At 63.2% G+C, this 26381-nt stretch overlaps 2 protein-coding genes across 5 annotated transcripts in view; both read right to left on the bottom strand.

Annotated features, from left to right (window-relative positions):
• PRKCZ (protein kinase C zeta) overlaps positions 1-259 on the bottom strand; it is a gene marked incomplete at its 5' end in the record, with an annotated part of 100422 nt that extends 100163 nt beyond the window's left edge. For all 3 annotated transcript variants that reach the window (XM_079696899.1, XM_079696900.1, XM_079696901.1), the window contains one exon: positions 189-259. In XM_079696899.1, coding sequence (XP_079553025.1) covers positions 189-259 — 71 coding nt within the window. The remainder of the gene's footprint in view (positions 1-188) is intronic.
• Positions 260-14054: 13795 nt separating this feature from the next.
• Positions 14055-24227, bottom strand: GABRD (gamma-aminobutyric acid type A receptor subunit delta; the record flags this gene model as incomplete). 2 transcript variants are annotated; one of them, XM_079696659.1, is made up of 9 exons in its annotated part: positions 14055-14339; positions 14555-14766; positions 14986-15141; positions 15753-15890; positions 16285-16367; positions 17532-17752; positions 17847-17914; positions 18228-18340; positions 24160-24227. In XM_079696659.1, the coding sequence occupies 9 exons, from the start codon at positions 24225-24227 to the stop codon at positions 14055-14057; spliced, it is 1344 nt and encodes a 447-aa protein (XP_079552785.1). The 2 variants fall into 2 exon arrangements, with proteins under 2 accessions (XP_079552785.1, XP_079552786.1); XM_079696660.1 differs by lacking the exon at positions 14986-15141.
• Between the last annotated feature and the right edge of the window lie 2154 nt (positions 24228-26381).

Raw genomic sequence — 26381 nt, 5'->3', positions numbered from 1 at the left:
GAGGGGCCTCGCTGTCCCCTCCCTCCCGCGCCACGGCCGGCTGCCCCCAGCCCTCGGCCTCCCGAAGCTGCGACGGCCGGCGCTGTCGGGGGCCGCTCCCCGCGCCCGGCTCCGCCCTCGGCCCCGCCGCCTCGGCGCACACGCCCCCCCGCCCCGGCCGGGCCCTGCCGTCGGGCGCTCGCGCTCACCCGCTGTAGTGCGCCTTCAGGCGGACGCGGCCGCCGCTCCCGTCCATCTTGCGGCCGGTCCTGCTGGGCATGGCGCGCTCCGCCGGCCGCCGTCAGCGCTGCACCCCGGACGCTCGGGCCATGGCGCAGGGCCCCAGCGGCCGGGCCGGGGCGCAGGTGGGGCAGACGGCGGAACGCGGAAGGGAGCGCGCGGTGCGGGGACCGAGGAGCACCGGTTCGGCCAACTCCGCGGAACTTGGCGGCGGGCGGGGCGGGGCGGGGCGGGGAGGGGGCGCGGCCGGCGCGCGCGCGCCAGTGGGGGCGCGCACGGAGTCCGGCGTCAGGCCTCGCGGCGGGCGGGGGGTGTCCGAACATGGCCGACCCGAGGCCTAGCCGGCGGCCAATCGGCGGGGCGGGCGGTCTCGGGGCGGAGGCGGTGGCACCTGCGGCCAATGAGGTTGAGGAGGGGCCGCCACCTGGGCCAATCCCCGGGGGACCCCGCGGCCGCAGCCCAATGGCGCGGCGCGGGGCGGACTACCTGTCGGGCGGGGCACGGCCCCACCTGGGGCCAATGGGGGCGCGCGCGGCCCGGCTCTGCCCGGCAACCGACGCCCCAAGTCTGCCCCGCGCGCTGGCCCCTAGGTGAAGTGGGCTCCCGGGGCCGCGGTTCCCAGGTGGGCACCCTGCGCTGCGCGCCCCGGGAACTTGTTGGAAATTCAAGCCTTCGGCCCAGCCCAGACTCGCTGAATCGAAACTCCAGCAGTCTGTGCTAACAAGCCCGGGTAAATCGGGTGAGCGCGAGTCTGCGAGCCGCTGGGCTAGGGGACAGCGGGGACGGGTCGCCCGTGACGAGTGCGGCTCGCCGCTCAGACCCTGGATTCCGAACGGCGCTCGGACCGCGTGACCCGCGTCCGGCCAGCCTACAACTGCGGAGACAGACTGCGAGGAGCAGAGAAGCCAGCGAAGGTCACGGCCGGCAGGTCCGGGCCCAGTGGGTTCTCCCGGCCGCAGCCGCCCTCCTCCTTCTGCGGGAGGTTTGTCTACACTCGCTAGCCTGCTCCTCTGCTGCAGTTCACTCCTCGGTTCGGGACAAGGAGGCTGCGTTTGTCCAGCTCGCCCGTGACCTTCACTTCTGAATCCACATCCTCTCTGGGTCTTATTAACACCGTGCGTTTGTTCCGGACTGTCGCCTTGGAATACTATCCACGCCCCCACGCACCAGGTGCCTGCATCCTGGGCCCATCCCTTGCTGGTTGCATCCACAGGGGCCCAAATCTGCAGTCTGTGGGACCCCAGCTGGGCACCAGGTGCGCACGCCGGGCTCAGAGATCTACAGACCCCTCATCCCTGCCGCCCCTGCCAAGGCCTGTCCTACTCTGGGCCACACCCCTGTTGCCTCCCTCCCCTTCCCCACCCCACCCCGCTGGCCACCTCTGACCCCCCCGACTCCAGTCCCGTCTAAGCCTTCACCACTCTTCACCTGGCCAGTTGTAAAGATTTCCCATTCACTCTTTCATTCCACAGAGTTTCCTGGCGCCTCCCAGTACGGGGTGCTGGGTGTCCCTGGAGAACCACATGGACACAGTCCCTATGGTCATAGGACCCATATTCTCCCTAGAGATGGACACAGAGAAACCTGTTGACAGCCCACCTCTCACCTATTTAGGGTGCTGTGAACTCTCCGTCCTAAAAAAAACAGAACTGTCTGCACCCCGCAGCCGTCCACCCACCTGCCCATTTCTCTGCTCTTCTCTACAACAAACCGCTGCCCAGAGCTTTCTGCAGCCCTTGTCTCCACTTTATCTTTCCTGCCACTTTCTCTGAGGCCACTGTCACTACCACCTCCTGTGTTTTAAGTCCAGTGGCCAATTGCCAGCTGTTTCTGAATTGGCCCTTGGCAGTGTCCTCAGCCTAGGACGCTGCTGTCTCTTCCTTGAGCCTCTGCCGCCTCCTCGTCAGCCTCTAAATGCGTCCCCACCGCCCCCGCCTCAGTCATGGGTGCTTCTCAAGCCCTTGAGCTGCTCGTGTCCACTTAGGGCTCGAAGTACCATCCCAAGCTCAGATGGCCTCGCTGGGCTGATTCCCCTACCATCACACCTCTCACCCAGCCAGAGCTCCCTGACGTGCCGTCCTCCACCTCAGGGCGCCCACCCCTTCTTTCCTCATTCTCACCTCAAAACTCCTGCGGCTTCCTTTGCTTCCTCTCCCTCTTACACCCAGCCCACCACCATCTGCAGATCCTGGCAGCTCCAGATTCCTGCCGTGTCGACCACCTCCACTGCTGCCACCTGGTCCAAGCCTCCAGTTTCCCTAAAACCTAAGTCCATCTGTGTCCAGCTCTCTGGTGTTCAAGACCTGCAGGGGTCTGCGTCGTCCTCAGGGACCCCAGGCCTTTCTGCCCGGTCTCCCGCCAGCCTCACTGTGGCTCTTTCCACACCGGGCCCCTGGCTCCCTCCTGGCTCAGGGCCTTCGCATGTGCTGTGACACCTTTGCCCAGACCCACACTTCCCTTGAGTCTCTACTAACGTCCACGTTAGTCTGCTCCCGACCCCACCCCGTGGGCACTCCTCCACGCCCCGGCACGGGCACCGAGCTCCCTGGCTGTCAGGTGCATGTGGAAGGGGAGGGGTCCGAGGGTTTGTCACGTGAGGGGAGCAGGAACCTGCAGCCCAGAGGTGAGTGTGTGGGATGCAGCGCCCTGTGCCAGCCCCTCACCTGGCCCCGTGGCCAGCACTGTGGCTGTGTTGCCTGGGCCACCGGGAGCCCAGCCTGGCACAGGACCTTGGGCACGTCCTGATGGGCGGAGAAGAGCAAGACATCCCACAGCACCACCCCCGCCCCCATCCCCCCCACCCCACCCCCGCATTCGGGCTTCCTGCCTCAGAGCGTGGTGAGGGCAGAGGAGGAGGGGCCAGGGGGGCCAGTCCTTGATGCCCTCTTCCCCCTGCTGGCAGCATGGTCTAGCAAGGGTCCCTTCTCTGGGCACCATCTCCTGGACATGCCCCATCCAAGGCCCCACCGGACACAAGAGCCCTTTCTAACCAGGGAAGCCCTGGTCAGGGTAGGAGCTCTGAGCATCCCAGGTGGCCCCGTGGGTACTGGCCGCCGCCTGCAGACCTGAGTGCCACATGGGACCCTCTGTCCTGGAGTCTGGAAGCTGGGTCACCCAGTACTGGTGAGGAAGTCCGAGGTGGGGCCGGTAGCTGCCTGCTCAGGGTCAGGTGGGTTTGGAGGGTGGGGCCTCTGTTCCCCATGGGGGTTGGGGGAGGAGAAAGGCGTATTCCAGGAGGGGGGTCCCCGACCATGTCTAGCCCCAGGCCCGGGTGAGGGCACATGGGTTGCCTGCGGTGCCCAGAACACTTCCCTGAGGCCGCCGGAGGGGGGAGGGTGAAGGACCCTTCCCCCACCAACAAGTTCTGCAAAACAACGACCTGCTGCCCAGGCCAGCAGACCCCCTCCAGAGGGCAGGGCCACTGAGCCATCCCTCTCAGGGCCTCGAGGACAGAGGGCTTGGTCCCGACTGAGCGACAGGCAGCTGTGCCTGCCTGGCATCCACTTCTCGCCCTGCATCCTGGCCACAGGCGTGGGGTGTTTGGGTAGTTGGCGGGGTTGGGACCCCATCAGCCTGGGTCACTGCTGTATCCTGACTGCGTCAGGCATCTGGCACACCTGGAATGAATGAATGAATGAATGAACGAATGGGTGAAGACCCCTCAGAAATGTTGGGACCCGTCGTCCTCCTAGGTCCCCAGGCCTGTTCTGGGGCCCACCCGTCGGCAGGCTGCAGCATGATGATGTCACCTGGGGCAGAGTAGCAGTGACCCTTGGACGGAGGCGTAGGCTGGATGGACCCGCAAGGGGCCCGGCAGCTGAGGGCTGGTCCTTTTCACTCCGGGCAGTTTCTGTATTTCCCAATTTTCCACAAGGATCTCATATACTTTCATGATCACAAACACCTATTATTTCCAAAGTGAAAAGTACAAATGTGTGTTGTTATTAGCTGATTATAAAAGTGACAGTGGCTCACTGTAGAGGTCCAACAGCACGGCAGGTGCAGGGAGAGGAGAACTTCCCCCTGCCCGGCCCCCCCAAACGCAACCGGGCCTTCTGACCCTCCTGTCACCTGGGACCCAGGGCGGGGCTGCAGCCTGTGCATCCCACCCGCTGTGGGACCGCGGGGAGGAGGCGGGCAGGGCCGGCAGAGGGCAGAGTGGGGCGCCAGCGTGTGGCTCGCCCCCTGATTTTCTTTGTTAAATGTTCTTCATGAGTACTTTCAACAACTTTGAGCTCCTCTAGGTGAAAGGTGAGGGGCAGGTGGAGTTTACGCTCGGTGAGCCTCGTCAGACAGAAGCAGAGGTCTCCCGTGGGGGTCGGTGGTCCCTCCTGAGGGGTCCTTCTCAGAACCCCGCCTGGGGGCCTTCCTCATCAAAGCTCACAGGCTGCATCTGTGCCGACTCAGCACTTGGGGCTGCCCAGGAAGAGGTGACTGCGGAGCCAGCATCTGCTTGGGCCCGTGGGGTGGGGGTGGGGGTTTGGGCATCCCGCCAGGGGTGACACCGACCCGGGCGGGGCCTAGCGAGGAGCACTCAGGTCACGGGAGAGCCCGTGACGCCCGCGGACAGGCGCTTGGCACGCGCAGCTGTGGGAGGGATGGGCCGCAGATGTTTCCTTTCTTCGTCTCGGATCTCGGGATTTGGAGACACTGGTTCGATGTCAACATTCGTTTCACCTGCTCCTTCATTTATTCAAGGGAAGTCGACTGCGGGCCGACTGGGCGCTGCACCCTGGCGGGGGACAGGTCACAGACCTGGCAGCTTGGTCGGAGAGAGCGAGGTCTGCCTAGGGCCCGGGAAGGGAGGCTGGCTGTGGGGCCTGAGGGCGGGAGGGGTGGGGCATGAGCAGAGGGGCCGGGCGGCCTGAGAAAGGCCCTGGGGGCCCAGGGAGCGGGACGGCCTACGGCGTGGGGCAGACCCCGGTGGGGGGGGGGCCTGTGTGTACCCGAAGGGCTTCCTTCAGCAGAGGGTTACGGTTTCTTGCCCGGCACTGCCGGCATTTGGAGCAGGTGCGTCGCCGCGGCGGGGCCGGTGCCTTGCGGGGTGTGGAGCCGCATCGGAGCCCGCCCCCCCGCAGGCGCCTTCCCGCGGGCGCAGTGCTGCGAGTGCCCGGCAGAGGCCGCGGCGGGGACACGGCCGGAGGTGCGGAGCCGCTCGCGGGGTCCTGGGCGGGGCCGGAGGCCAGCCCGGGAGGGGCCGCTCCAAGGTCACCCCTCCGAGGGCCTCAGCCCTGTCTTCCCCCTGCAGTGGCGCGTTCTCAGCTTAACCGTCAGTTACACTGATGGTCCCTGTTTCAAAGCGCGGCGAGGCTTGTCTGCGGGTTGGACCCAGACAGTCTCCGTGTGCATGTGCCAGAGGAGGTGCTAGGAGAGGCCGCGTCCGCAGAGGTAGGAAGCGGGGACCGGGGGTTGCTGTGTCCAGGGCTGGAGAGGGGCTGGCGGGACCCTGACTGCTTGGCTGGGAGGGGCTGGAGGCTGCAGAGCCAGGCAGTTCCTACACGTTCACGGCTGAGCCTCACACTGAACGGGTGAGGACCGCGAGGCAAGGCACCTCCAGGGTCAGACCCTGCGCCAGGCATCACCCCTAGGACGTGCCCCATTCTGTGGAGGAGGACACTGAGCGTGAGGGTGACCCAGTGCTTTGTCCAGGGTCTCAGGGCTGGGACCAGACCTGCCCAGGCCAATGGGGACAGGTGCACATCTCTCCTTTCAGGCCAGGGGTGCCCACAGAGCAGGGCCTAGGACAAGCAGGTCGGAGCACCGTGGAGAGAGGCGCGCTTCCTGTCCTGTGGCCGCTGGGAAATGGAGTCTGTCCCGCTTATCCTGTCCCCAAGCCTGCCTGGGATTGTGTTTACAACCCAAAGCGAGCCTGCCTTGCCGGCAGCACCCACAGAACGGTCACCATGGCAATACGGAGCAAGCGCTATTTTAGCCACAAGAGGCATCACAGGGAGACGCGGTGGCAGAGTCGAGACAGGTCCCCCACTCTCCGCCCGTGCTCCTCACCCATCCTCGCCTGTCCACACCAGGCCACCTGCATCAGGACCCACCGGGCCGAGGTGGCACCGCCTCACTGAGCCCGCCTATCAGAGCGAGAGGCTGCGGCCCCAGGTGGGCGTGGCCTGAAGCCCAGCATTGCTTCTAAACTGCATGTTGTTAACCCCAGCCTGGGGGGGGGGGCGCGCAGAAGACCCCCGTCCAGCAGGGGAGGTGCAGCTGGGACCACCTTCCAGAGACAAGTGCACAAAACACGTCTGCATCATTGGGTCCAATCATTCCACTTCTGGGAATCTGCTTTAAGGAAAGAACTGGAAATGCAAACGTTTGCAAACCAGCTGTCTCCATGTCAGCTGCAGGCTCAAACGTGGGAGGTGACCTGCCTGGCCACCGGCTCCGCACGACCTTTAGATGGAAAGTTGCACACTCACAGGCACGTACACATGCAACACAACACACAGGTCCATGCGTGTGCAGACACGTGCACACACCTGGGCTTGTGCTCACCCAGGGCAGGCAGGAGCAGCTCTGCCAGGACCCCTGCCGGGTGGCCCCGGAAACCAGCAGATGGAAGAGCAGGCCCCCGTCCAGCGGGAGGCTGTGTCCAGGCGCCTCTACCTGAGGAAAACGTCCCTGCTTCCCCACGCAGGGAGAAGATCACCGGGACCTTGTCACCGAGGGTCAGGAGCCTCCTGTGGACAGGGCCCTGGCTGCCGTCCCCAAGGGACAGCGAGCTGCACCCAGAGGCAGCCCTCAGCCCTCTCTGACCCCTGATGACCCTCGCCGTCAAAGAGCAGGTGGGGTTGACACCTGCTTTCAGGATGGGACTTCATTTCATCTCTGCAGCTCCCACCTGGGAGGGTAGGTGGCTGAGGCTCTGCGGCCCTGGGAGATGCAGCACCTTCCAGGGTCCAGCGCAGATCCCAGGGCAGGCCCCTCCGTGCCCCATCTGCCCCCCCTCCGCACGGTGACCCGGGGGAGTCCCGAGAGCTGTGCCTTCAAGGTCACCCTGAGGGGAAGCCACCCAGCCTAGCCAGACGGTTCCCAGGACCGCTCGAAGGCCGGGCCTGTGGCGTGGGGCCCTTGGTACCTGGGAGAGGGGGGGCTGCGGGCGCCCCAGGCCAAGGACACAAAACCCACAGCTACCCCATCCAGGTGCTCCGGCACCTGGGCCCACCCAGGGAGGGGCCACCTTAAGGGAGGCAGCCCAGGTGGACGCCCTATGCACAGCGGGTTCCATTATAGGAGATGAACTTGAGGTCCAGTAACCACGCATTTTATACCACCTGCCCCTTCCCCTGCGGGGACAAGTCCAAGCTGGGTGCGCAACAGACCTCCTTGGAGAGACAGTGCAGGACAAAAGGCAGGTAGCGTCTTGCTCCTAAGATGTGCAGAGACCCAGAGTCCCGTGGAGAGCAGTCTCCCAGCGGGAAATCGGGACATCGCTTCCTGACTTGGCGGGACCCAGCAGGCCTCCAGGAGGGGTGTCCTGCCCTCGGTGTCCTGGCTGACGACCCTTCCAGGCCTCTGCCTTATTGTCCTTCAGCTCCTTGGCCTCAGTAGAGCCCCAGCCTCTCTCGAGGGTCCCCTCACTCAGCCTCAGTGGACCAGGGCAGGCAGCCCAGAGGCTGGACCACCCGTCTGGTCTGATCGCACTGTCTGGCCTCGCCACTCCACCTCTAAATTGTGTTGAGTCCGGAATGGGGACAGGGGTGTCCCTTCTCCCGTGTGTCACACGCCACTTGCCATGCTGGTACATCAGCTCCCCGAAAATCAAAGCCCCGGGTATAGTGTTTGCCAAGTTCCACGGCGTGAATTCACTGAACTTGGCGTCAGGGAGACGTGTACACATCAGCTCCCGTGAGCCTGGGGGAGCCCCCTCCTCCTCCCCCATCCTCTTCTCCTTCCTGCAGCCCCCCGGGCTGGCGGGGGGGGCTCTCGCATTTCTCAGGACCGACGCTCCTCCGCAGGGCAGCACGCCCTTCCCCACCCCCGGAGGAATAAGTCAGCATCTCCTAGAAGTGCCCTTGCTGTGCTCAATGGGACCTAAGAGACTGCAGGGAATTTTCAAGACACAGCCCGGATTGCAAGTGTACTGTCTTCGCTGCAAATCCTATTTCGAGTATCTAAGCCCAAACACTAACCTTTTGTGTGTCTCCTGTACCAGGCTAATCGCAGCCCAGGCAGACGTGAGCCTTGGGCCAACCAATAACCGTAAGTAGCACCTACCGAGCGGGACGAGGTACGGACCCGCTGCGGGTGCCTTTTAGTAATTATAGCAGTTAGTGTTCACAACAGCCACATACCATCGGTTCCCCATGTAACAGATGACGGTCCCCGGGGCAGGTGGGTCACTTGCCCAAGGTTACATGACAGGCATTCAAGTCCGGAGCCCACACTCTCAGCCGCCGTGTGTACAGGACTTCTCAACCAAGGGGCCATACCTGGGGAGGCAAAACGCGCTCATTTTCCCCCAAACGGTCACCCTGTTACCCTGGGAATCCAGAACCTCCTGGTTGTAGCAGCTCTTGACGCCTGGGCCAGGTCCCCTCAGCTCACCTCCAACCTCAGAGCAGCAGGGGGACAGTCCCCGAGTTCACGGCCAGCGTTCCATCTCCACCGCTGTCCCGCCTGGGACTTCCTCTGACCTGCTCAGCCTGGGGTGGGGCAGCCTGATAGGGTGGAGGCTTAATGTCCCGGGGGCACCCTCGGCTGGGGGCGGGTCGGGGGGGGGAAGGGACCCGGCTGATCCATCCTCAGGACCGTGGTGAGGGGCCCCTCAGAGGGGCTGCGGGGATGGAGACCCCACCCTGCAGAGACAGCTCAGTAACCACACTCCACTAGCTTTTCCTCCTCCATCTCCCCACCTTGCTTGCTCTTGTGTCCTGGGGTCACTTCCCAAGGTCGCCCCAGGCACTGAAGTCCCTGCACAGATGCTGCTTTTGGGTCTTGGAAGAGTCGTGGGGTTGCCACTCAGTGGTGTCATGACAACAGCCTGGCTTCGCTGGTGGAGCATGGGAGGTGAGAAGAGGCCTGCACACCTCCCACTGCTGCGTCTGGAGCCGACTGTGGCCTCAGGGCAGGCAGGGGGAGCCGGAAAGTTCTCCAGGCCACCCTGTCTCCTGCAGCAAGATGGCAGGGGGTGCTGACCATCAGGCCCCAGGTCCAATCCTAGGTGAGGCGACAGATCCCCCCGAGGACTGCCCGTGCGCCTTGGCCTCTCGAGTTGAGATCAGGACCCTGATGGGGAGGAATAGTGCCTGAGGTTCGGGGTCCTTATGAGTGAGTTCACCTGAGGGTCTCGTACCCCTGAGTCATATCCCTCTTGTTTGTGGGAAAGAGGCTTCCCTTGTCGGGGGTCCCAAAAAATACATCTGAGATGGATGCCTTTGCCAAAGGGTGCTTGTTGTATGAGTTTCCTGTGGATGCTGTAACAAAGGACCACAAACCGGAGGGGGTGCTTAAGACAGCAGAAATCTATTCCCAGAGTCCGGAGGCCAGAAGCCCGCGATGAGGGTGTGGGCAGGGCTGGTTCCTTCTCCAGGCAGCAGGGAGGATCCCTGCCAGCCTCTGCCCTAGATTCCGGTGCTTTCCTGGCCATCCTTGGGCTCCTTGGCTTGTAGACACCTCTCTGCCTCTGTCTCCACAAGGTGTCTCCCTGTCTCACTGTGTCCTCTTTGTAAATAGGACACTAGGGTTTGGATCTAGGGCCCACCCTGATCCCATAGGACTTCATCTAAACCCACATCTTAACTGCATCTTCAAGGACCCTGTATCCAACATCACACTCACAGGTACCAGAGAGGAGGACTTAACACGTCACCTGGGGACACGATCCACCCCACCACTCACGCTCTTCAGACTCTTACCCACCCCCCACCGCCTTCCCTCACTGCATCCAGACTGACAGCCGGGACCGAGTCGCAACAGCCTGAGCGGGCATATATATGGAGAACCTGCGGCTCCCAGCTCACACGCGCTTGGCCGTGTGGGAGCAGCTCTGGAGGGTGTTGGATTGGGGGGCGGGGGTGGACGTAAGGCTGGACAGGGGACAGTTTATTGATGTGGGAGCTCACCTGTGACTAGGGGTGGACCGTCTGAGCGAGGTGGCACCAGCCCTCATACAGCTTGGGTCACTGCGCCAAGAGGTGGGTGACCTTAGCGAGCAGAAGTGCTGGCCAGGGACAGTGGGGGGGGGGGAGGGGGAGGATGACTCTTATCATGGCCCCAGGCTGGCCACAGCTGTGGCACCGACTGTGGCTCGTTCCACTAAACCTCCTTGTCATTTGTTGCTGTTGCCGTGACAGCTGCCACCTCGAAGGACCAGTGCCACCCTGAGCAGGCGTGAGTGCTGCGGGGGTGACTGCTGGCAGCTGCCCCCAATGTAAGGTGCAGCCTCTCCAGCGCCCTCCAGAGCGTCAGGGGTGCCCTTCAGCCCTGGGGGTGGGAGTTGGTGGTAAAGCCCCAGACCCTCCTTCTTCAAAAGGACAATTTGGGGGACTTCCCTGGTGGTCCAGTGGCTAAGACTCCACGCTCCCAATGCAGGGCCCCCGGATTCGATCCCTGGTCAGGGAACTAGATCCCATATGCTGCAACTAAGAGTCCGCACGCAGCAACTAAAGATCCCGCGTGCCACAACTAAGAGCCGGCTCAGCCAAATAAATGAATAAAGTTTTTAAAGAAAGGCCTATGCGGGGCCCACTCCCAGGGCTCTGCAGGGGTCCCCAGTGGAATGGGACCTGGTGGCCTACTGTAGACTTTCCCTCCCTCCTCCGTGCTCCCCACACCCTGCTCCTGCATCTGGGGTGTCACCCTCTGCACTGGGTTAAACAGTGTCCCCCCAAATTCATGTCCACCCAGAACCTCAGAACGTGACCTTATTTGGAAATAGGGTCTTTGCAGATGTAATTAGTTGAAGTCACACTGGATTACGGAGCCCCAAATCCGATGACAGGTGCCTTTACAAGAAGAGGAGGGACACGCAGAGAGAAGCCACGTGATGACAGAGGCAGAGACGGAGTGATGCGTCCATCAGGCCGACGGGCGCCAGGAATTGCCAGCAGTGCCAGGAACTGGGGAGAGGCCAGGGACAGGCTTTCCGCCAGAGCCTCCAGGAGCCCAGCCTGCCCACACCTGCATCTTGGAATCCTGGCCTCCAGAACTGTAAGAGCATGAGTTTTCCTTTTTTCTTTTTCTTTTCTTTTTTGGCCGTGCTGTGTGGCTTGTGGGATCTTAGTTCCCCAACCAAGGATCAAACCTGGGCCACAGCAGTGAAAGTGCAGAGTCCTAACCACTGGACCACCAGGGAATTCCCTGAATTTCTGTTGTTTTAAGCCTCCCAGTCTGTGGCACTTTGTTACAGGCACTCCAGGAAACTAATTACCCCTCAAATAAACTTCCTCTACCAGGTCCTTGTCTCAAGCTCTGTTTTTGAGGGAACCCAAACGATGCCCCCAGGTGTGGGCTGCACATGGTGAGGCTTCTGCCTCACTGGGAAGGGGGAGGGGAGGGTCAGTGCTGGTCCTCCCCCTGCTGCAGGGGACGGAAGGTACCTGGGGCCCTGTCCCCTCCAGCCTTGGGGAAGAAGCTGTCCCGGGCTCAGGGAAGCATTTAGGAGTCTACATGGGCAACACATGCATCCCGGCCTCCACAGGAGAACACAGACAAGGAAGCTGCCAGCCCCCAAAGACCGTCCCTGCTGGAATGAGGCGCGTCCAGAGCCCAGGCCACCTCCCCACCCGGCCACCTGGCCCAGGTGCCCCGGCTCAGGAAACGCTGCCACCCCTGCCCAAGCCAGCTCCTCTCAGCTGCAAACCTTGATCCGCCCTGGCCTTCAATCTGCTCGTGTCATCAGCACCGGAATAGAACTCGCATTTAAAGAGCATCAGCCCTTCCCGTCCCTCTCCTGGCCCTGTAAACGTGGGCAGAAATAGCAGCCTGCAGGCTAGAGGGAGTGATTGCTGGTTGCAGAATCAAGCGAAGGCTCCTGCCCGGGCGGGCGGGCCTCACTGCGTGGGTGCCCGAGGCAGTCACAAAGCCCAGCTTTAAATAGCTCCCTGTGGGTACGCACAGCAGGAGGGCAGCCTGTGAGCCGGAAGAAGGCGGGTAGAGGCGGGCCCCGGGGTGGCCAGGGTCCTGGCAGCGGAGGAGGGTCGGCTCGCTGGCTTCTGGACCCAGGTGAGCACAGCAGTTCCGGGAACCTTGAACCCACCCGCGCATCCGCCAGAGGCCCCGGTGGAAGGCAGGCCTAAGGGCAGGACCCTGGGTGCCAGGGGCAGGGGTGCTGTGGGCGGTCTCGGGCCCAGCCCAGTAGCTTCAGGACGCCATCGGGGCCTGGAGGTTCCATCCCCGGGCCACTCTCCATGTTCCAGGAGGAGGGAGCAGTGACGCTGCTGGAGACACACAGGCCAGAGGGCGCCCATCTGGGAAGGGGAGAAAGAGGCGTCACTGTCCTCATTGTCAGAGCTGGCCAGGCATGGCCTGGGGCCCTGGCAGACCCAGATCCCGACTCTGCTGCGTCTCGGCCACCCGCTTTCTGCTGCTCCCACATCAGTCACTCTGGAGCCCGGAGGCCCCGCTACCTGGTCGGTCCTGCCCCCTGGGATGAGCCTGCCCAGCCCTGCAGCCTAGTCCTTTAGAGCAGGGGCCCAAGGGGCAGCCTGACGCCAGGAGGCGTCCTCAGGAGGTAAGGGGCCTTCGAGCTCGAGGTGTGAGCCCTGGGTGGGACGCAGGCCTCGGACACGGCTGCTCCCATGGGGGGCCGCTGGGCCCTGCAGCCCTGGCTGGACCACCTGGCCTCAGGCGTCACTCTGCCAGCTAAGCCCTGCAGTGGGTGAGCATCCCCAGCGCCTGCTCCCATGGCCTGGGGACAGGGCACACCCTGGACAGGTGGCCCAGCAGGGCACACTTTCTGATTCCCACAAAGTCACCGTCACGCGCCCCTCGAGGTGGTTTGCGGGGGCACCTCAGGGCCAGGGGGGTCGTGGCCTGGCTGCCATCTGATCACAGCAGGGCACTGGGCCTGGCATTCCCGACCCAGCTCAGCTGCACAGCTGCCCCTCTCTAGTCGCCTCTGTCCCCTCTGAGTGTGAGGACCTGCGCTGCTCTGGTGCAGGGTGACCTGGGCCCCTTGCTGAGAGCTGCGACCCTGTCACCCTGTGCCACCACCCTGTGGTGGCAGCAGACGTGGGAGGGGGCTGGGTGTTCATGGGGACTTGGTGGTCTCTGTTCTCCCATCACCACGTACAGAAGGCACTGAGATGGCACCGCCGGCCGTGCACCCAAGGGACTGGGAGTGAGTGACTCTTCCAGCCCCAGCGCCTCCCCCCAGCCCCTCTGTCCTCAAGGCTCGGTCCCCAAGTCCCTCTGTCCTGAGCCCGTCAAGCTAGTGGGAGGAGAGCCTTCCAGGCTCCAGCAGAGGAGGTCACAGTGAATTTAAGCAGCGGCCAAAGGCTCCGTTTTATTTCATGCTGGGACCAAAGGCCTTCCCGCTTTCTCACCGAGAAGATGAGCACCTTCCACGCCCGGCCTCCTCCCCCTCCGTGGTCCAAACCCACAGAGCTAAGTCACAGAATCAGGATCCTTTTCCGAGTCAGACGCAAAGCTCCCTGGGGCCTGGTGCCTGCCTGGCTCCCAGGTCAGGAGGCTGGGCTGCTGGGCCGTCTTCCGCAGACCAGGGGTCCGGGTGAGGGTGGGGACAGAGCCTGGGGGTGCTGAGTGAGGCTGAGGCCTTCCTCTCCTTCTATGTGGCCCGTGGTCCTCCCCGCCGTGAAACACGCAGAGCCCCCCGGGGGTCCTTCCCCCAGGAGGTCCCGGGCATGGGACCCGCGAAGCCGGCCTCACATGGTGTACGCGGCCCAGTAGATGACGTTGACAGCGGCGAAGGCCGCGGGGAACACGGCACGGGCGTAGATGTCAATGGTGTCCGCGTCGATGGGCTTGAAAAGCGCACGGAAGCCCCCCTGGGCCCCCTGTTTCTTCGTCTCCTCTGTCTCCACCTCCACCGACCTGTAGGAACCCATGAGGTTCCCGGGCACGCGGCACTGCCGGCGGGATGCGGCCAGCTCCTGGGTGACGCCCGCGGCCGAAAGGGAGAACAGCACGATGGCATCCTTCACGTCCACCTGCGTGGGGGGGGGGCGGGCTGAGTGGCTGGAGCGCGAGGGCAGGACCCCCGGCCCAGGCCAGCGGCTCTGTCCTCAGAGCAGGCGGCAGAGGGTCCCAGGTTGAGCACAGGAAAAAGTGCCCCCTGCCCCACCGGCAATGCTGACCCTTCCTGGTGTCCTTCGTCCTGAACATGAGAGGCCCCACCCCCACCCACCCCCACTCCCAGCCTCACCTCGACCCTCTGCTCCTTGACCTTGACCTTGGCCTTTTGCTTCTTCCGGTAGTCAGCGTTGAAGTGGGCGAAGGCGTACTCCACCAGGGCGGCAAACACAAAGACATAGCAGATCCAGAAGTACACGTCCAGCGCCTTGATGGCCGATGCCCGCGGGAGGGAGGAGCGGGCACTGACCATCAGTGTGGTCATGGTCAGCACTGTGGTGATGCCTGGGGGGAACAGGTGGTGCCGTTACTGGAACCCCACCCCAACCTGGGTGCAGGTCGGGCTCCTCTCACCAGGCCCGGCCTGGCTGGCCACTGCCCCAGGACAGTGGGCCCGAGGGACTGCAAGGCAAGGCCTGTGCTCAGGACAAAGGGGGTTAGGGCCCTGCTCCCAGACTCCCTCCTTCCACCAGCTCCCTCGGGGGAGAGGCCAGGGCCCCGTACCTAGAGACACCCTGGCGGGCACTGCTGCCTGGCTAATCCAGAAGGAGACCCAGGACATGGCGACCAGAAGGATGGAGGGCATGTAGGACTGGATGATGTAGACACCCCGGTTCCTCCGGAGGTGGACGTGCAGGCTGAGCCGGGGGAACTGGCCGGCTGCCGGAGACCCCCGTTAGCACCAGGCCCACCACCCAGGGCAGTGCTCGGGGAGAGGGACGCTGAGCGGGAACTGGGGCCACTGCCAGCCTCCAAAGAGAGGAAGACCCTTGTCCCCACCTCCCCCCACAGCCTGATGGGTCAGGAGAGGGGCCGGCCCTGCGGCAGGGCCACCAGAGGAGGGAGAGGAGAAAGATTCCAGCCTTGCTGCTGGGCCAGTGGGCCCCTCCCAGAGCGCAGTGCACCCCTCTCCTGCCCTGCTTGTGCACAGCCCAGCTCGAGGAAAGAGCCAGCCTGGGCTCGCTGGCTCCGATGACCGGGCAGCAGGGGCGGGAGGGGCCAGGAGACAACACAGGCTTGGCCCTGGAGCCCCCCGGCACCCCTCAAACCCCGGGAAGCAATGAAGAAGTGAGGAGTAAGGCAGAGGAAACCTGATCCGGGCCCGCACTAGGGCTCGTCCCGAGTGGCTCGGCCAGGCACAGCCTGCGCCGACCAGCGGTTTTCCAGTTGCAGCCTCCGGGGGCCCTCAGGGCCGGCTAGTGGCTCTGCGGAAAGCACTAGAACACCACCAGCGGGGCTCACAAGGAAGAGGCCATGAGAGGCCGCGTTACCCGATTTGAAGTTCATTAGCTCTGTGGTGAAGCGGTAGCTGGTGATGGTGAACTGGGCCAGCTGCAGCCTGTCCAGCCCGTGGATCTGACCCTGGTTTTCGGACCAGTAGTAGACGATGTCCTCGGACGAGTAGCCGTCTGCAGGAGAGCCCACATGGGCCGCAGAGCCTGGCGCCCCCTCCCCAGCCCCTGGCAGCCCCCGCAAGACTGCCCTGCCTGTGCTGGGAGCCCGATACACAGAGGCAGGGAGCAAGGAGGCCTGGGACCACGCCTGGCACCTCGGAAAGGCGGGCAAGGCCAGGTGAGCTGGCCAAAGGGCACGTCACCCTTGCCAGGGTGACCCGCAGGGGCCGCCATGCTGGCCCAGTGACACAGGCACGTGTCTTGTCTGGGCTCCAGGGCCGGCGGTCCTGGGCAGGGTGCTGACCCGCAGCAGGAGGGCCGGGCTGCTCGGGCCTTCCGGACCCCTCTCCCTTCTCTTCCTTCTGTTTCTGCCCCCGCCCGCCCTGCCCCCGCGCCGGCCCACACTCACAGCTTTCCAGGTGCAGCATGCACTCCTGCTCGTCCATGGGGTACTTGGCCAGGTCCATGTCACAGGCCACCGTGGAGGTGATTCTGCCCAGACAACACACTGGTGGGTCCCCAGGATGAGGCCAGCCCCCGGCAGCCGGCGTCTCTCTGGCCCAGCATGGCAGAGACGCTCCTGGACCCAGCCAGCACGGCCTCCTCACGGGGCGGCGGCAGGCTGCCTTTGGTCTTGCCCGCAAGCTGCTGGCATTTGGGTGGAAACTAGAAACTGTGGCCACTTTACAGATATCTGTGAGTCTTTCTTCAGGGATCAAGAACCAGATTTCCTTCACTTTCCTCGTCCTTCAGAACAGCTGGCTGGCTAAGCCGGGCCAAGAAGGCAGGTCCAGCCTGAGCCCCCTGGTCTGCCCCTGGGGATGGCCTCTAGGCGTCCCCACTGACCATGCAGCCTGGGAAAAGGCTGGTGTTGCCACGTGTGCTGATTTTCCAAGAGAATTTAGATTCTTATGTAAATCTCCTGATCTTTAAAGTGCTGGCAATTAAGTCCACTTTTAAAAGGCATGTGTCAGAAAACACACATTCACACAAATACATGTACACGTGTGTTCACAGCAGCACAGCTCACAACAGTCAAATGTGGAACCAGCACAGCTGTCCATCCATGGAGGAGCAGACACACAAAACGGGTGTATCCATGCAATGGAATGTCACTCTGCCATAAAAAGGCAGGACATTCTGATAAATGTCACAACATAGATGAATCTGGAAAACACTATACTAAGTGAAAAAAAGCAGACTCAAAAGGTCACGTAGCGTATGATTACTTTTGGGTGAAATGTGCTGAATAGGCAAATCCATGAAGATAGAAAGCAGATTGGCAGTTTGCAGAGCTGGAGAGGGGAGATGGGGAGTGACTGCTAATGGGCGCGGGGTCTGCTTTCCGGCGAAATGTATTGCAAGTGGGTAGAGGTGGTGTTTGCACAACATAGGGAGTGTGCTAAGTATCACGGAATTGTTCACTTTTAAATGCTTGATTTGATGTTATGTGAACTTCACCTCAATTTAAAAAGACAAGGGCACGCGTTAGCCGAATAGCGGCCTCTGCTGGCTTCCGGCCAGCAACCTCTGCTTCCTGCGCAGCTGCTGGTTGCCGGGGGATATAAATACCGCCATCCCCCACACCCCCATCCCCCCAGCTCCCAGCGGTGCGCTCCGTGGGGGGTGGGCGGGCAGGCAGCCGGCTGGGCTCACCGGATGCTATAGAGAATCACCCCATCGGGCTGCAGCCGGATGAGCTTGTTCTCCACCGTCACGTCGTGGAACCAGGCGGACTTGGCGTTCACGATGAAGGTGTCTGGGAGCCACAGCTTGTCCACGAAGCGGCTGTCCAGGCCCAGAGTCTCGTTGGTGTGGTTGTAGGACAGCCTGCTGTCGCGCCAGCTCTGATGCAGAAACACCGTCATGGTGTACTCCTGCAGGGGGGGACGCGGAGGCCCGGCCGTCAGCCCCTCCGCTCGCTCCTGGGGGCACGTGGCCGGGGGCGGGGCGGAGGCCGGTGGGACCTACCATGTTCGCCTCAGAGATGTGGTCGATGCTGGCCACCTCGATGGCGAGTGCCACGTTCACGGGGGGGCCTGCGAGGAAGGAGCCAGGCCCGAGGCAGGTGGGGCTGAGGCCAGGCCCCAGCACCCCTGGCCGCTTAGCCAGGCCAGCGAATGCCCCAGAAGGCAGGACAGGGAACAGCCAGGGGCTTTGCAGGGGAGGCTGTCTTGGTGCAGACCAGCCTGAGGCCTGAGCAGATCCACCTTCCTAGCCGTTTCCCTGGGGGTTGGTGCAGGAGTTCGGGCACGCCCCTCAGGGGAGCGGCCTCTGCACCAGCCCAGAGCCAAGCAGGGCTCACACCCACACTGGACCCAGGGTCTGCCCTAGCCCGACGGCCACTCTCACCTCCGATGCCAGGCCGGAAGTTGCGGGCGTAGCCCTCTATCAAACCGTCCAGGTTGGGGAGCCAGGATATTTCCAGGTTGGAGCCGACATAGTCGCCAATGTCATTCATTGCCCTGGAAACGCAAGGCCCTCTGGTCACAGGCAGGGTGCCAGGGACAGAGCCTGTCCTGGGCACCTAGGCCAGGGGTGGACGGGGGGAGGCCCTGCGGGCTGGACCTGACCAGTCCCAGGAACTCACGCCGGACACAGGGAGCCCCTGGGAGGTGCAGAACCCAGGACTCCTGGACCTCTTCCACTGGCCTCTATGCTCAGCTTACACCCCACCCACTCGGCCCTGAGGGAGGCCACCCAGGTCAGGCAGAGGCCCCCGGCTCCCTCCATAACCACCCAGCATCCCCACCCCTGGGGTCCCCCAACAAGAGCACATGGCCTCCCTTGCAGCTTCTGAGGGCACTGTGTCCTGTAGGAGGTGACTTGGGAGAAAAGACGTGTGACCAGGAGGCTGAAGGCTGGGGAGAGGGAGAGAGTGGCTGAGGTCCCAAACCCGGGACCCAGGTCCAGGCCGAGGGCCCGTGGGGAGGCTGCAGGCCGGCCTCCTGCTCTCGGTCCCTTCCCAGGCAGTCTCCAGATCTCCCTAAATTGACACGAGCCTCCGGGGCTTAGCCTGATCCCGGAGCAGCTAGGGGCCACACCCCCTGGTTTCAGGTTAACCTCACTGACAGCCTGTGCTGGTCGTGTTTGTCCCTGGTGGGGCTGCACGGGGACCCACCAACACAGGTGTCTCGTGGCCCGCACACTCCGACTGCTGGAAGTCCCCCAGTGGCTCTGCCTGCCCCCCTCCTTCTGCTAGCCCTCTGGGAAACAGCCCCCCCAAATTCATGTCCACCCAGAACCCCAGAATGGAACCTTATTGGGAGACAGATGTAATCAGTTAAGATGAAGTCACGCTAGACTAGGGTGGGCCCTAAATCCATGACTGGGGTCCTTAGAAGAAAAGGAAATGGACACACAGGGAGAAGCCATGTGACCACAGAGGCAGGGATTGGAGTGATGTGGCCACAAGCCGAGGGGCACCAGGGACTCCGGCAGCACCAGAGGCTGGAGAGAGGCGTGACCCTGCCGACACCTTGGCTTCAGACTTCTAGCCTCCAGAATTACGAGACAATAAATCCCCCCTGTTTTAAGTCCCCCAGTTTGTGGTCGCTTGTCACAGCAGCCCTGGGAACCTCACACACCCTTGCTCCTCCAGCCCACGGTGCGGGGGGGTGCATTTCTCCTAAACCTGACAGCAGGGAATGAGGAGGGACTTTCAGAAGGAGCCCTCTTGTTTTTCTCTGAATCACTGCTGTCCCCAGTGGGCAGAGAAGGCCTCCAGGGCACCTGGGGCCCGAGCCTGTCCAGAGCCCGCAGGGAAGACGATGCGCCAGGGTGTGGATGCAGAGCAGTGGGGAGCTCTGAGGCCGTTCCTTCCTCTCCCCAGAGTCAGGCGTGGCCGCGTGCCCCGGCGCCCCACTCTGGGCCATTTTGGCCACCGCGACGAGACCGCTGACCCCTCTGGGCTCCGGCGGTGTTGCTGTTGGCCACCCCTCCCTTCCCCTCCCCTCCGGACGTGGGACCGGCTGCCGCTGAGCCTGTCAGTGCAGCCTGTGTGTCCCACCCCCCGACCAGCCCCCACTTGGGCCAACGCAGACCGCGTCCCCCTCCGCCCATGGCCCCAGCCCCCTGCCAGCTTCCAGCTGCTAGTGCTCCCTGACTCCTGCCCTCCAGCCTCTCCCCTTAGACGCCTGCTTGACCCTGCAGACCCTCTGCCATCTTTCCCCACCTCTTGCTCCAGTGCTAACTCTGACCCCCCCCATGTCCCCACGCTGATTCCCCCCACCTCCACTGAACCCCCATCCCTCTCCTGGCCCTGCCCCGGGCCCCTGAAGGAAGCTGTCCTGATCACGCATTTATGCATCCACGCGTCCATCTGGCTAGTGTGACCCTTGGTGCCGCCCTGTTCCCAAGATGTGACTGAGCCGGGCAAGGACAGCCGCGGCCCGGGCCCATGCAGAGGTCAGCGTCTGCAAGGGGTGGCAAAGCAAGGGCTTTGAGCATGAAGACGGTCACAGGAAGGGGAGGTCAGGAGCCCTCTGGCTGGGGAGAAAGGGACAGCCTCCCCGAGAAAGTGACATCACAGCCCAAAGAGAGAGAAAGTGAGTCTGGGGCGAGGCAAGAGGCAGGAGGCAGGCGAGGGCTCCACGCGGTGGGGTCTGGGAGGGGCCTGCAGGGCAGTGGCAGGCATGGGGCAGAGAGTGTGGGGGGGCGACCGTGGGGCTCATCCAGGGTCAAGGGGAAACCGGCACTCCGAACAAGGAGCTGCTCGATTAATTAGATTAAACCTGGATGCCTGTGAGGGAGGCGCATGGGAAGTGTCCTGAGGGAATAGGGGGGATAAACTGGGGGCCATCATGGAGGTTGGGGGGATGATGGGCTGGACGGGCCACGGAGACAGAAAGGGGCCTGGTCCAGACCGAGGGAGGGTCAGTGAGGGAGGGGCCGGGAGCAAGTTCTGCCGCTGAGTTGGTGGGGCTGGGCAACCAGCTGGACTGGCCCTGGGACGCTGTCCTCTCAGGGGGGTTCAAGAAGGCCTCGGGGCCTCCGGGGCTGGGGAAGCGCCAGCAAGGGCACCTGGGCCCCTTGTCTGCTCCACGTACCGGCCCATGAGGAAGGCTGAACGTGACCCAGGAGGTCCTCAGCCAGTGAGACCTGCAAAACCAGCTCTCCCCGCAAGCCCGCGGGGTCCCTCCAGGTGAAAGCTGGGTGGGGCGTGTGGACAGGGCAGGTGCTTTGGTAACAAAGTAAAAGAAGGAATTAAATGAAGCCCTGGCCCCAAGTCAAGCACAATTAAAAATGCAAATGGAGTTCACCCTGAAGGTCAGACGCAAAGGGATTGGAATGAGGCTTTATTTTTGGACCGGCCCAGCGGCTGGCCTGCTTGGAGCCGGGCCGTCAAGAGACACCACCCTTCCCCGCCTTGGGCTGGTGGCACAGGTGAGCACACCTGTCCTGGGCCAGGGCCTCACACCCGCTCAGGGGCACAGAGGCAAGGTCAAGGGCAGCGCCCACCGTGAAGCTCGCCTGAAAGTATCAGGACACTGGTGGGTTCTCAGCTCTGCCGTCTCCAAGGGTGAGAAGGGAACAGGCTCCTGCGGTGCCACATCTCACGTGGAACAAGGTGGCCGTTTCTGCAGCTGTGAAGGGAGGCGGGGGCCGGAGTGCCCTGGAGGCGGGGCTACATGGTGCTCTGGGTCCTGGAGGGCCCTACCCTCCTCCACTGGTTCAGGTAGAGTCAGTGGGGCAGGCGGGGTACCTGGTCCATGGGGGGCTCTGCATGGGGTCAGAATGTGGGGACTCTGACCCGCGTCCCGGGAGGGAGCGTCTAACTCCTCTGATGGCCCTGGAAGCCGGTGGTGGCCTAGGGTTGGGGTTTCATTAGAGGAACAGAAGCTCAGAGACACACCAGGCTCAAGCTCGTGGGACAAAGCAGGTGCCGTGAAATCACAGGCAGCTTCCGCCCTCCCGGGGCTGCTCCTGGGTGCCATCAGGCCCCCCGCCCTCTCCTGGCCCCCCTGAGAGAAGCCCCACCCCTGTCACTTGCCTGTGCCCCTGGGGATGGAAAGGGAAGGTGGGTGTAGCTGAGCGAGGCAGCAGGCACCACCCCCAGGATCCTCCCACCCCCCAACCCCCACCCCCGACCCTGCGCACACGAAGCCCACGGATCCCTGACAGCTCTGCTTTTAGAGCAGCCGCTGCAGCGCTGGCACCTCAGTTACCAAGGCGAACACCACGACGATCGCGCTCACGGGAGGTGAGGGCGAGGCAGGAGACGCGGGCACAGCTTCTCCAGGGAGACGGAGGTGCCAGCAGCCCGGGAAGGCCACCCACTCGGGTAGGCAGCCGGCGAGCTTGGGTGGCCGCTGCGTGAGCGGATCTTCAGACTCAGGGAAGCGTGGCCTTGACCCGACCCACAAATGCTGCACGGCTCCCTCCCTTCTTATCCCACCAGGAGCCCCGGGATCTGGGCTGAGGGGCAGCAACAGAGAGGCCCTTCCATTAGCCCCGATGCCCCCTCACACCGCCCCGGGGTGGGGACGAGGGAAAGGAAGGCACTGTTCCCCTGGTTTCTGAGCTGAGGGATGCAGAGCAGGTGGGAAAGGAGGCCCCGAAGGCCCCCAGAGCCCAGAGGCTCTCGTCCCAACCGGGGCCTCAGCCTTCCTACACAGGCAGACAGGCTCACCCCTCGCCCAGCAACCCAGGAGCCAGATGGGGTAGGAGTTCAAAACACTGCAGATTTCAGAAAGGCACTATAATGCACTCATGGACTTGGGGAAGGGTGTGACTGGAGAATTTTCCAGCAGGAAATGTACAAATATGCCTCATGAGTAGCGTGAATACAGACAAAACAAGCAAGGCAGGCTTTGCCGCCAACTGAGTGTTGGTGTCAAACTTGGACTAAGACTTGGGGTTCAGAGCAACTTGGATTTCAGAACTGCGGTTTGCAGCTGTGGGCCTGAGCCAGCAGCTGACCCCCGGCCCCCAGCACCTCCCTCCACAGCCACACCTCAACGCTTTGCCCTTTCTGGGACCGTGAAGCAGGAAAAGGAGAGAGGAGAACAGCCCATTGGGCTTGATAAAGAACAAGGCCCCGGGACAGGGGCCACATCGGCACTGCCTGTGACTTTGACATGACAGCCAGGTCTACAACCAAGCCAGACTTTCCTGGCTCTGCCCTCCACCCACCAACGAGTAAGCTCTGACCACACACACACAGAGCCGTGTTACGTGTTGTCCGAGTGACTACAGCCCAAACACGGGCCAGTGTTCAACGATTTCTGGCTTTTAAAGTCTTCGACATCAGTTGGTTGACCACAAAGTCTGGAATGCTCGGGGCGGGGGGGGAGCAGGGAGAGATGGTTTTGCTCGGCTTTTTCCTGCAGCCCCGGCACCAAGATGGTTTTCAAAAAGGCCCTTCACAACTCCTATGGCAGGTAGCCAGACTCAGTGCTCCGGATGCTGGGCAACCCGGGGCCCACATCAAGTCCAGTCTGCAGAGACGCGAAAAGCAAGCTGGGACCATCCTGGCCCCTGGGAGCCAGAGGGAGGGGGCCTCAGCACAGGGACCTTTCTTCTTAGCCTCTGCCTTCACTGGGGAAGACAGGGCACCTCATCCCCTCTCCTGACAGTTAAAAAGAAATCCGGAGTCTGTCCCCTGCCAGGGGCACCTGGCTCCCCCACTCGCATACCCTGGAGTCGGATGGCATTAGAAATGGTCCCAGAAGGGAGGTCGACAACCACACCTGCCATGAGGACGCGCCTTCGTGTCCACCCCAGGCTGCTAAAGGCAACGCAAGCTGGTGCCCGAGGAAGGGGAGCCGCCTCCTCTCCCGTGTTCTCCGGACCCCTCCTTTCTTCCTGCCTGAAGCTGGGGCCCTGCTGAGAGCTCAGACCGCGTCTGGAAGGGCACCAGCAGCCAGGGATCGGCCAAGTGCCGGCTGGGGCGAGGAACCCGACCTCAGCAGGCGAGCCCGGGCACCGGAGGAACTGCGAGAGGCTCTGACGCCCTCGACCGGCCCTGCGGCGCGGGTTCAGCACCGGGACGGCGGACAGCACCGGGGCGGCGGGGCTGCCAGAACCTAGAACATCGCCGCTGCCCGCGCCCAAGGGCATCTCCGCGGCGAGTTTGGAGAGGAGGGCCCGCGCGGGAGACGGGGTGGGGGAGTCATGGGGGGATGGGGGACAGACACGGTGGAAGCCTGTGGGTGCGGGCAGACGCGGGCCCCTGAAGAGCAGGGGTTCGCACGGGGCTCCATCCCGGCAGCCGGGGCTTGGCCGGCGCGGGACTCCCCACCGAGGGCGGACCCGGCGCAGCGCGGACCCGGCGCTCGCTCACCTGGTGCCGCGGTGCTGCTGCGCGCAGAGCAGCAGAAGCGGGGGCAGCAGCCAGGCCAGCGCGTCCATGGCCTCGGCCGGCTGGGCGCTGGGCCGGGGGCGGCGCCGGGGTCCGGCCGGTCGCGGGAGCTCGAGAAGTTGCTTAGCCGGCGGCGGCGGCGGCGGCGGCGGCGGCACAAGAGGGCGGGAGCGGGAGGGCGCGCGGCGCGGGCGCGAGGGCGGACGGAGCGGCGAGCCCGGAGCCGCCCCGCCCCGCGCCGCGCGGCACGGCCCCCTCCCGCCCCCCCCTCCAGCTCCGGCCGCCCCGCCTGCAGCTCCCCTCCCGCCTCCGCCAGACCCCCGCGCCCCCGGCCGGGGGTCCGGCACTGCGCGTCCCAGCGCCGCTGCCCTTGCCGGCCGTAAAGGGTCCCTCCGCGCGTCTATCCGGGAGGCGACTCAGGCGCAGGACCCGCGTGGACGCGGCCTCTCGCTGCCGGCCAGGCGCCTGCGGACCGACGGGCGCGGCAGAACCTCGTCCCTGGAGCGGAGTCTGCGATGGGCTGTTTGTGGGGGTCACGGGTCCTCGGGAGCTGGTTCGCGGGGAGGAGGGTGCCCGCGCCCCAGAAGCCTTCAGCTTCTACCGGGCGAGACGCCCCCCCAGCACCGGCAGCTCCTTCCAAGACCCTGGCGCTTGCGCCTAGCCCACCCTCCGTCGGGTGGGCGGTGACGGGGCGCAGTGACTTCTCTGCCTGGCGGGTCAGGCTCCATCACACCTGCCCGCAGGCCGACGGCTGGGCTGTGACGAGACGACACCCGTACCTCACCCCACCGCCACCCCCAGCGAACCGCCAAGAAAGCCAAGGTCTCCGCATTCTCTACTGTGACTCTTCTGAACATAAAACTCTACACAGTTTCAAAAAAAAAAGCTGACCACAAACTCTTCTCGTTTGGTCTCATTCATTCACTTCTGGACTCAGTACCAGTTCACGACCGAAAGCGAACGTCTCATGAAAACACTAAAAAATGGGCAAACTGGTCCTGGAGTGGGTTGAGTCCTGTGCGTGACTGTTGACACTGGCCAGAGCAGGTGTGGGGCGGGGGATGGGGAGTGTAGAAAGGCCTTTGCTGGGGCTTCCCTGGTGGCGCAGTGGTTAAGAATCCACCTGCCAATGCGGGCGACACGGGTTCGAGCCCTGGTCCGGGAAAATCCCACATGCTGCGGAGCAACTAGGCCCGCGAGCCACAACTACTGAGCCTGTGCTCTAGAGCCCGCGAGCCACAGCTACTGAGCCCACGTGCCACAACTACTGAAGCCTGTGTGCCTAGAGCCCGTGCTCCATAACAAGAGAAGCCACCGCAATGAGAAGTCCGCACACCACAACAAAGAGTAGCCCCCTCTCGCCGCAACTAGAGAGAAAGCCCGCGTGCAGCAACGAAGACCCAACGCAGCCATAAATAAATAAATAAATAAATTTACTAAAAAAAAGAAAAGAAAGAAAGGGCTTTGCTCCTGGGAATTTCTAGCCCAATCCTGAGGGCCACGGATCAAGGGGGCTGGGTCTCAGCCTTCTTTCCTAAAGCCAACAATGAGCTCTAAGACAGTCAGGCAGGTCCCAGCAAAAATGCCCCCCAGAGGGTCCCCCGGCCCCTCGGGTGCGTCCTCTGGGTACTTGGAAGCACTGCCCTGCTGTGTGTGTGAGGGTGTGCTCTGGGCGTGTCTCTGGACACATTCCCACTTGTCCCCCTGTGCAGGCTTGATCGGAGGTTGAGGAGTTAACCGACAAGAACGTGCAGAGAGCGGGGCCTGGCCCAGAGTGAGGGCCCTGAGCCTCACGAGGGTCGTTTTCATTATTCCTCTGCTAGATTGGGATCTAGTCTGTCTGCTCCTTTAGAGCAGCCCTCGTGTCTAACAGCCTCTGGTGTACGATAGATGCTTAATAAATGCAGGAAAATTTAGGCTCAGAGTCGCCCAAAGCCAGCACAGCTGGTGTGGTCAGACCCCGCAGCGTTCAGGAACACACACAGCGCTCGCTCTCCTGTCTTTCAGGCCCAAGCTTTGGTCTCTGTGCTGGTCCAGGCTCCAGCGCTTTCTCTGGGTTCACTGTCACACTCTTTTCTTGGATCTGAGAAGATCCAGGTGCTGATAGCCTCTGAGAAATATTGCTGACCTTGAATCACTTGATTCAGTTAGTTCAGGGTGAACCAGATTATTGCTATTTTCTACACTCTCGTCTATTATCTGAG

Source organism: Hyperoodon ampullatus, assembly GCF_949752795.1.
Source record: "Hyperoodon ampullatus genome assembly, chromosome: 2".
Lineage (NCBI taxonomy): Eukaryota > Metazoa > Chordata > Mammalia > Artiodactyla > Ziphiidae > Hyperoodon > Hyperoodon ampullatus.
Note: the sequence above shows the minus strand (reverse complement) of the source record. Positions and strands in the feature narration are given on the sequence as shown.